At 43.2% G+C, this 10,306-nt stretch overlaps 1 protein-coding gene across 1 annotated transcript in view; it reads left to right on the top strand.

Annotated features, from left to right (window-relative positions):
• The window catches only part of slc44a1a (solute carrier family 44 member 1a), a 29,143-nt gene extending 23,781 nt beyond the window's left edge, over positions 1–5,362 (top strand). Inside the window, exons 12-16 of the mRNA XM_071407257.1 lie at positions 3,291–3,374; positions 3,534–3,671; positions 3,840–4,076; positions 4,923–5,003; positions 5,136–5,362. Coding sequence (XP_071263358.1) covers positions 3,291–3,374; positions 3,534–3,671; positions 3,840–4,076; positions 4,923–5,003; positions 5,136–5,162 — 567 coding nt within the window. The 3' untranslated portion in view covers positions 5,163–5,362. The remainder of the gene's footprint in view (positions 1–3,290; positions 3,375–3,533; positions 3,672–3,839; positions 4,077–4,922; positions 5,004–5,135) is intronic.
• The last annotated feature ends 4,944 nt before the right edge of the window (positions 5,363–10,306 follow it).

Below are 10,306 nucleotides of genomic sequence, written 5' to 3'. Positions count from 1 at the left end.
GTTGGGATAGTGTTCTTCGGCTTGCAAGCTTCCCCCTTTTTCCTCCAAACATAAGGATGGTCATTATGGCTAAACAGTTCTATTTTTGTTTCATCAGACCAGAGGAGATTTCTCCAAAAAGTACTGCCTTTGTCCCCATGTGCAGTTGCAAACCGTAGTCTGGCTTTTTTATGTCGGTTTTGGAGCAGTGGCTTCTTCCTTGCTGGGCGACCTTTCAGGTTATGTTGATATAGGACTCGTTTTACTGTGGATATAGATAATTTTGTACCTGTTTCCTCCAGCATCTCCACAAGGTCTTTTGCTGTTGTTCTGGGATTGATTTGCACTTTTCGCACCAAAGTACGTTCATCTCTAGGAACCAGAACGCATCTCCTTCCTGAGCGGTATGACGGCTGCGTGGTCCCATGGTGTTTATATTTACATACTATTGTTTGTACAGATGAACGTGGTACCTTCTGGCATTTGGAAATTGCTCCCAAGGATGAACCAGACTTGTGGAGGTCTACAATTTTAATTATGAGGTCTTGGTTGATTTCTTTTGATTTTCCCATGATGTCAAGCAAAGAGGCACTGAGTTTGAAGGTAGGCCTTGAAATACATCCACAGGTACACCTCCAATTATGTCAATTAGCCTATCAGAAGCTTCTAAAGCCATGACATAATTTTCTGGAATTTTCCAAGCTGTTTAAAGGCACAGTCAACTTAGTGTATGTAAACTTCTGACCCTCTGGAATTGTGATACATTGAGTTATAAGTGAAATAATCTGTCTGTAAACAATTGTTGGGAAAAATGACATGCACAAAGTAGATGTCCTAACCGAGTTGCCAACACTATAGTTTAACGAGAAATTTGTGGAGTGGTTGAAAAACGAGTTTTAATGACTCCAACCTAAGTGTATGTAAAATTCTGACTTCAACTGTACAAGCATGTATTATCCATGTTAAGATGTACAGAACATTTCAGCAGACAATGTGGATATTCTAATCATGTGACATATCAATCTGGCAAAATACACTCATTTGATGATTTGTAACTGGTCTGTTGCAAAAAAAGCAGTTACCTCATCTTTTAATCAGTCTGGGTGATTGACATGAGAGATGAGGGGCTGAGTTTTTACCATCAGTATTATTACAGGATTCAAAGAATGGAAAGAGTTTCTCTTTAAAGGTGCGGAGAGTGGAATAGTAGATGTGAGACCTGTCTCCACATCATAAAAGGAGACCTGACCCTCCTCATAGTCCACAAACACCCTCACCTTCTGGGGCTTCTCAGGGAGAGGAGGACTGTGGAACACGGTCCAGAGTCCATTCTCAGGGCTCAGTGTGATTATTATTTTTTTTTTTCATTCCTGTCAAAGGACTCTCTGGCCACTCCTACATCCCAGTCAGTCTTCCCCTTAACCATCCCTTTCAAGGGTCATGGCATAACAATCTAACTTTTTTGGGATTGTCTGGAAGATTCTGTGGTGTGTTTCCATGTCTTACTTGTTTTCCATCCTCAGACAGGATGAAATAGAGATTTGCTGTATCAGGGTCCAGAGTCACATCCACTGCATACTGCTGAATCCTCTTCAGTTTGACTTCAGGCAGCTTCTCCATCTCTTTATTCAGTATCTCCTCCAGCTCACAGTCCCCACACACAGATCGCTGTGAACAATGAGCTCAGGATTTCCTGCTCCAGATCTTTAATGAACCCTTCAGCCTGCCTCTCTACTGCTTTCTGCTTCTCCTCAATCACTTCAACAAGCTCAGGCTGTTTTTTCTCAATGGAGCGCACCAGAGTACTGAAGAACTGCACACACTCTGCTATCTCTCTCTCTGCGTCAATCTTCCTCCTATAGGGACAGTGTCATGGGTCTTGTGGTCTGCCTCAGTGCAGAACTGACACACACATGTCTGGTCAGTCCTACAGAACAACTCCAGGAGTCTGTCATGCTTCTTACACATCCTGTCTTCCAGGTTCTCCACAGGGTTGATCAGTTTGTGTCTCTTTAAGGCTGGAGATATCTGATGAGGCTCCAGGTGAGTCTCACAGTAAGAGGTCTGACACACCAGGCAGGACTTCAGGGCCTTGCGCAGATGTCACAAGGCACTTTTCTGGGTTCGAAGGGGACTCGTCTTTACCTTTGTTTCATCCTTTTACAATTCCCTACAACCTCTCTGAAGGTTGTGTTGACACAAAGCTTAGGTCATCTGGAGAACTTCCCCTGACTCAGTGACACAGGTTCTTGCTATCCCAGTACTTTGTGATACAGACCATGCAGAAGTTGTCTACATGAAGTGGTGACTGGCTCAGAGCACAGGAACTGCTCTTCAGACTGCTTGAGGAAGCCATATATAGAGAAGAGCGCAAAGTCGAAACTGTAAAGAATAGTTTTGTTTTTTACTGCAAACACTCTCTGAAATACTTCAGATCAAAATACTAATAGACTCCAGCTCCAGATTATAATCAATCAATAATGCATTAAATATGAAGGCTCCCGAGTGGTGCAGCGGTCTAAGGCACTGCATCTCAGTGCTAGAGGCGTCACTACAGACACCCTGATTCGATTTCAAGCTGTATCACAACCGGCCGTGATTGGGAGACCCATAGTGCGGCGCACAATTGGCCCAGTGTCGTCCGGGTTTGGCCGTGTATGCCATCATTGTAAATAAGAATTTGTTCTTAACAGACTTGCCTAGTTAAAAAAAGGTTACATTTAAAAAATAAAAATTAAAAAAACGTTAAATTTTTTATTAAAATATATATATTAACAGAGAATTTTCCATTTTCTGTAATGACTCTGCTCTCAATAGTTTTAGTGCCATTGTCAACAGGGCATTTAAGGAATACTAACCAATCTTGATTCAAGTTGTTTAACCCTAAAACATACAGTAGAAATTAGGACATTTACTCAATATAAACATAAGTACCACAGATAAAGAAAACAGGAGATTACCATAAACTGTACACAGGTAACATTTCTTCACCAATCTCTCACCTATGTCTGTGTAAAAGAGTGTGGGCGTGTTCTCAGATTTTTTTTCCCCCTGTGCTGTAATATCAAAAAACCACCGGAGAATCAGCGTCTTTTAAGAGACTTTTCTGAAGAGTTTGAGGGTGTTTTGCTCGTGTGTGCTACATACAGTAGTAGGTATATCCCACCCAGTGCTGCTCTGGAACAGAATGAACTCTTCACGTGGCTGATGTGCCGTTTTTAAACATTCTCGCTTTCACTTATACCAACCACCAGTTTGTCAAGCCAGACAATGGGTGGAGAACTAAAGCTCAATGTATTTTCTGTTTGTAGGAAAATGCCTGTGCTCGCTGCATGTTGAAATCCTGCATCTGCTGCTTGTGGTGCCTGAAGAAATGTCTAATGTACCTGAATCAAGTAAGTGTTCGATCAGAATCAGATTGATTGTCATCTGAGATGTTGATTAGGTCATATCATTGACGGCAATCTATTTGACAAGGGAGACTCGTTCCAAGATGACAGCAGTCAGACATTGTTATTGATGATACTTCTGTCTCTTGTCTGTTTTCACCACAGAACGCGTACACGGCGACAGCGATCAACAGCACCAGTTTCTGTACGTCGGCGCGTGACGCCTTCGTCATCCTGGTAGAGAATGCCCTCAGAGTGGCCACCATCAACACCGTGGGGGACTTTGTCCTCTTCCTGGGAAAGGTAACGGCCGCACAGCGACGCCATTTTAGGATTGTTTGTCAGTTCATTTTTTTGTGTATTTTACAAGCATACTAATATTATTCAATCTATCACTGTCTCTCTCTTTTTCTCTATCTTTGTCTCCTCCTTTCTCTTCATCTTTCTCTTCATCCGTATGTGTGTGTCCAGGTACTGATCGTCTCCTGCACTGCGTTCGTCGGCGTATTGTCGCTCAACTACCAGCGGGATTACACCGTGTGGGTGCTGCCCCTGCTCATCGTCTGCCTGTTCTCCTGGCTGGTGGCCCACTGCTTCCTGTCCGTCTTTGAGATCGTGGTGGACGTGCTCTTCCTCTGCTTCGCCGTGGACACCAAGCACAACGACGGCAGCCCCGGCCGAGAGTTCTACATGGACAAGGCCCTCATGGTGAGGGGAAGGGAGGCTGGGTGGGTGGGAGGCTATGGCTGCGTCCTGATTCTCTACATGTCATGGATTTAAAAGGAATGGACTGGTGTAATCACAGATAATCCATTATATTGATCAGATACTCAAGTGGCCGCTCTAACAATGAAAATAAATGTCTTAAAAGCAGTCGGGACATAGCAAGATCAGGTGGGACCATTCTAGCCAATGAGATAGCAGATTTGCATGTGAACAAGAGGCACAACTCCGATATAAAGCGTTTTTTCTTAAAGTTGCCAGGATGTCACGTGTCCTACTTTATATCAGTACAATTGTAACAACCTATCGTTACGAAACTTCTATTTGATCAAATAAGCCTCACTTAGTAATTAAGTCGTTAATTTTTTTTGAATTCTACACTCATTGACCTCCAAACAAAAACTCTTAGCCTGATGAGTGACAAAAACAACTAAAAACACCATCTGCCGGAGAAGACAAATGTTGGGCGCAGTTATCCATCTCACGTCGCCTTTTCCTCTCTGCTGTAATCGTTGGCTAGAGGGAGTTTCCACCGTTGTTAAATTCATACTGTGCCTTCTTTGGTAGAAGGTGGAGAATCGGGACGTAGTATATGTCATGTATATGTCTCTGTTCCATTATCCACACTAACATTCCAATGTATCAGGCCGTACATTCTAACTGGTATGCTAAAGTGGCTAATGGAACATACCTTTGTTTTTACAGTGCTACTTTTACTAAATTTCTATATGGTGAATAGTGATTATGCACGTATTACACCAAACTCGCCTTGTTATCTCGACACCCAACACAGTCACTCTCTCTTCTTTCTCCCTCTACCTCCCTCTTTAGGAGTTTGTTGAGAACAGTAAGAATATGGCGGGAAGGGATCAGCCTGAGGCAGATGGAGACGGTCGTGAGATGAAGCCTATGGTGAGTTAACCAAACTTTTCCAAACAGAGAATACATTCATTTACCTCCATAATCGAGAGTCATTCACACAAAATGATGATGCTGATGAAGACAATAGTAAAGTTTAACACTCCATTTTGTTTATTGTTGTAGACTCATGCAGGAGGGACTTTTGCTTGACCAAACCAGAAGACGGAAACCAAAAGGCATTCCTAACGTTTCCATGATATCACTCCAGTCCCACGACTACAATATTTCTGATAACCTGTTTGTTAATTTATGGCACATTATACATGAAAGCTTTGGTTGTTGTTTTTTTTAAGCGCAATATCTTTTTGTAACACATCCATCAAGAATATTGTTCATGTAGTTTTTGTGCTATTGTACAGGCTGTAGAGTTGGTGTTTTGTAGTTTAGCTTCTTGTGTGTGGAAGTGTTGTGTGAGATTCAAATGCATCATGTCATCACTGTTATTTTTTTTAACTGCTAATATTGTACACCACAAGTGTTTTTGTATATCAATGTCTTTTTAGGTTGTGGTAATGAGGATCATGGTCTCTTCTAATGCTGCATTGGTACATCTAATAGAATTGTGATGACTAACTTGCATAACAGATGATCAACAGGCACTTTTCTCAGTGGGAAAACTCCACCCCTCAATGTATTTTGACCCTGTTGAAAGATTTCCTTTATGGAATAGAATAAAACATTTTTAAAAATAGCATTTTGGAGAAATGAAAAGCCAGCTTCCAATGTTTACCATAAGTGAAAATCCCTATGTTGTGGTAATATTGAGTCATTGCTCCTGATTTGCGTTTGTAATACTGTATCCGTAGAAAAAGGGATTCCCTATAACTGTATCTCTATTCATGAATGCGAACAGAGTTTTAACCCAGAATGTTCTGGATAACGTTTTTATGCAGAGAAATAAAACAACAAAAATAAAAAATGTCCACCTGTGATTGTGAGAGCTGTGGGCAAGAGAGGATCAGTTCTAATGGGGACATGGGTTTGTGTCTGGATGTCATTAAGATATCCACTCAGGGAGAAACATTCAAACAAAATATATATATATGGGTATTTTGTTTGAATGTTTCTCCCTGAGTGGATATCTTAATGACATCCAGACACAAACCCATATACACTGCTCAAAAAAATAATGGGAACACTTAAACAACACAATGTAACTCCAAGTCAATCACACTTCTGTGAAATCAGAAGCACATTTGTGGCCTGCTGGAGGTCATTTTGCAGGGCTCTGGCAGTGCACCTCCTTGCACAAAGGCGGAGGTAGCGGTCCTGCTGCTGGGTTGTTGCCCTCCTACGGCCTCCTCCACGTCTCCTGATGTACTGGCCTGTCTCCTGGTAGCGCCTCCATGCTCTGGACACTACGCTGACAGACACAGCAAACCTTTTTGCCACAGCTCGCATTGATGGGCCATCCTGGATGAACTGCACTACCTGAACCACTTGTGTGGGTTGTAGACTCCGTCTCATGCTACCACTAGAGTGAAAGCACCGCCAGCATTCAAAAGTGACCAAAACATCAGCCAGGAAGCATAGGAACTGAGAAGTGGTCTGTGGTCACCACCTGCAGAACCATTCCTTTATTGGGGGTGTCTTGCTAATTGCCTATAATTTCCACCTTTTGTCTATTCAATTTGCACAACAGCATGTGAAATTTATTGTCAATCAGTGTTGCTTCCTAAGTGGACAGTTTGATTTCACAGAAGTGTGATTGACTTGGAGTTACATTGTGTTGTTTAAGTGTTCCCTTTATTTTTTTGAGCAGTGTATATATATATATATATATATATATTAGTGCCAGTCAAAAGTTTGAACACACCTACTCATTCAAGAGTTTCTTTATTTGTACTATTTTCTACATTGTAGAATAATAGTGAATACATCAAAACTATGAAATGACACATATGGAATTATGTAGTAACCAAAAAAGTGTTGAACAAATCAAAATAGATTTTATATTCTTCAAAATGGCCTCCCTTTGCCTTGATGACAGCTTTGCACACTCTTGGGATTCTCTCAACCAGCTTCACCTGGAATGCTTTTCCAACCGTCTTGAACGAGTTCCCACGTATGATGAGCACTTGTTGGCTGCTTTTCCTTCACTCTGCGGTCCAACTCATCCCTAACCATCTCAATTGGGTTGAGGTCGGGTGATTGTGGAGGCCAGGTCATCTGATGCAGCACTCCATAACTCTACTTCTTGATCAAATAGCCATTACACAGCCTGGAGGTGGGTTGGGTCATTGTCCTGTTTAAAAACAAATGATGGTCCCACTAAGTGCAAACCAGATGGGATGGCGTATCACTGCAGAATGCTGTGTTAGCCATGCTGGTTCAGTATGCCTTGAATTCTAAATAAATCACTGAGTGTCACCAGCAAAGTACCATCACACCACCACCTCCATGCTTCATGGTGGGAACCACACATGCAGAGATCATCCGTTCACCTACTCTGCGTCTCACAAAGACACGGAAGTTGGAACCAAAAATATCAAATTTGGACAGATTTCCACCGGTCTAATGTCCATTGCTTGTGTTTCTTGGCCCAAGCAAATCTCTTCATATTATTGATGTCCTTTAGTAGTGGTTTCTTTTCAGCAATTCAACCATCAAGGGCTGATTCACGCAGTCTCTAAACAGTTGATGTTGAGATGTGTCTGTTACTTGAGCTCTGTGAAGCATTTATTTTGGCTGCAATTTCTGAGGCTGGTAACTCTAATGAACATATCCTCTGCAGCAGAAGTTACTCTGGGTCTTCCTTTCCTGTGGCGGTTTTCACGAGAGCCAGTTTCATCATAGTACTTGATTGTTTTTTGCGACTGCACTTGAAGAAACTGAAGTTCTTGAAAAATGTCGTATTAGCTGACCTTCATGTTTTAAAGTAATGATGGACTGTCATTTTTCTTTGCTTATTTGAGCTGTTCTTGCCATAATATGGACTTGGTCTTTAACCAAAAAGGGCTATCTTCTTTATATCACCCCTACCTTGTCACAACTGATTAACTCAAAAACATTAAGAAGGAAAGACATTCCACATATGTAACTTTTTTTAACAAGGCACACCTGTTAATTGAAACGCATTCCAGGTGACTACCCCATGAAGCTGGTTGAGAGAATGCCAATGTAACCGATGTTAAATGGCTAGCTTGTTAGCGGGGTGCGCGCTAATAGCGTTTCAATCGGTGATGTCACTCACTCTGAGACCTAGAAGTAGTTGTTTCCCTTGCTCTGCAAGGGCCGTGGCTTTTGTGGAGCGATAGGTAACGATGCTTCGTGGGAGGCAGTTGTCTATGTGTGCAAAGAGTCCCTGTTTCGAGCCCAGGTAGGGGCGAGGAGAGGGCTGGAAGCAATACTGTTACATTGGTGCCGTAACGTGGATCATAGTGAACCGCCGTTGATCAACACCAGCTTCGTCGCCGGAAGTTGCTATGCCATAAATAGGTTGGGAGTGAAATCTCTTACACAAGAAAAAAAAACTTGTTTTGTCAGGTATATCTTTTAGATTAACTGATTCAAAGTTGTTGATACATATATTTCATTTTATTTGTGTATATTGATAGTGAATATGACTTATATTGTTGGAAAAGGAGACCATGTTTTAAGTGATGAGCTTGAACTGGGTCTTCGGAGGGGGAGGTTTTTCAGGGAGTTGCCTCAGACCCCAGCTAGAACTATAGATGTAGATTCACCAAAGTTTTGCTCTACTCGGGTGCCTAGCGACACACCCTCAGCTCCTGTAATTATGCCTAGTGACACCCCCTCAGATAGTTCAGAGGTGGCCAGTCCTGACTTGGGAAATCTTATCACACAACTCGCCCATCAGATAGGACAGTCTATATCAGCTCAAATTAGGAAGGAAGGTGAGAGGAAGGAGGATAGCGACGCACATGCTCAGAGCTCCAGTGCAGGACAGACATTCACTGACACACCCTCCCTTCATTTATCTGGTATGAAGTTGGTCATGCAGTCTGACGTGAGAGAACCTCCATGTTTCAGAGGGGAGGGCTCTGACAAGTACTCAGTACATGAATGGGAGGAGCTCATGGACGATTACCTGAGAAAGAGGGGCGTGCCAGTCATAGAACAGTCACAGGAGGTCATGTCCAAGCTTATGGGGAGAGCTAGAGACATCAAGATAACACTCCGCAGCAATACATCTCTGAAACCTCACGAGAACCCCAAAGTGATAATGGATATACTGAAACAACATTTCAGTGAGTTGACACATTCATCCATGCCTCTTGACGATTTTTATAACACTTTGCCAGTACTTTGAGATAATGCCATGGAGTACTGGATCCGCAGTAGATGTGGCCGACGAGTGATTGAGGAGGCAGGGTCGGAGCATCGAGGACTTCAGCCGAGAGGTAACGATGATGTTTGTGAAACACTGCCCAGATCCTTCTCTTTCTGCGGTTTTAAAGTTCAAAACAGCTGATAGGTGGACAGCAGCTGAGATAAAAGAACGTCTGGACGAGTATCAGTCTGAAATGAAAGCCCAAATGCTGACCAGGTCAAAGCACCCTGCTGCTGCGAGACAGGTGGTCACACATGTCTAGACGCCTGTACTTGAAGATGAAGTGACATCTTGTCCATTGTCTCCTAACCAGAGTGAGGTAATTGTCACACCCTCTAATCAAACTGTGGGAAACTGCATGCAATCCTTGATAAGCCTACTTGATCGTGTGCTAACTCAGACAACAGTAAGACCGCAGCACCCACCTAACCAAGGGTACTCTTACAGGAAATATTGCATGGTGTGTAATGGTTCAAACCACTCTACACTTGCACAATGTAGAAGGGAGGGTCTGTGTTTGTCATGCTTTGAGTCAGGTCACAGGAAGAAAAATTGTCCGAAGTCTGGGCCTAGATACAGTGAGGGCCGCGGCTTTTGTGGAGCGATGGGTAACGATGCTTTGCGGGAGGCAGTTGTCGATGTGTGCAGAGGGTCCCTGGTTCGAGCCCAGGTAGGGGCGAGGAGAGGGCCAGAAGCTACACTGTTTACATTTATGCTGTGACCCGGATCACTGGTTGCGGCGGAAAAGGAGGAGGTCAAAAGGGGGGTGAGTGTAACCGATGTGAAATGGCTAGTTAGCAGTGGTGCGCGCTAATAGCGTTTCAATCGGTGACGTCACTCACTCTGAGACCTTGAAGTAGTTGTTCCCCTTGCTCTGCAAGGGCCGTGGCTTTTGTGGAGCGATGGGTAATGACGCTTTGTGGGAGGCAGTTGTCTATGTGTGCAGAGGGTCCCTGGTTCGAGCCCAGGTAGGGGTGAGGAGAGCGACGGAAGCAATACT

Source organism: Salvelinus alpinus, chromosome 6, assembly GCF_045679555.1.
Source record: "Salvelinus alpinus chromosome 6, SLU_Salpinus.1, whole genome shotgun sequence".
In the NCBI taxonomy this organism is placed as follows: Eukaryota; Metazoa; Chordata; class Actinopteri; order Salmoniformes; family Salmonidae; genus Salvelinus; species Salvelinus alpinus.
Note: the sequence above shows the minus strand (reverse complement) of the source record. Positions and strands in the feature narration are given on the sequence as shown.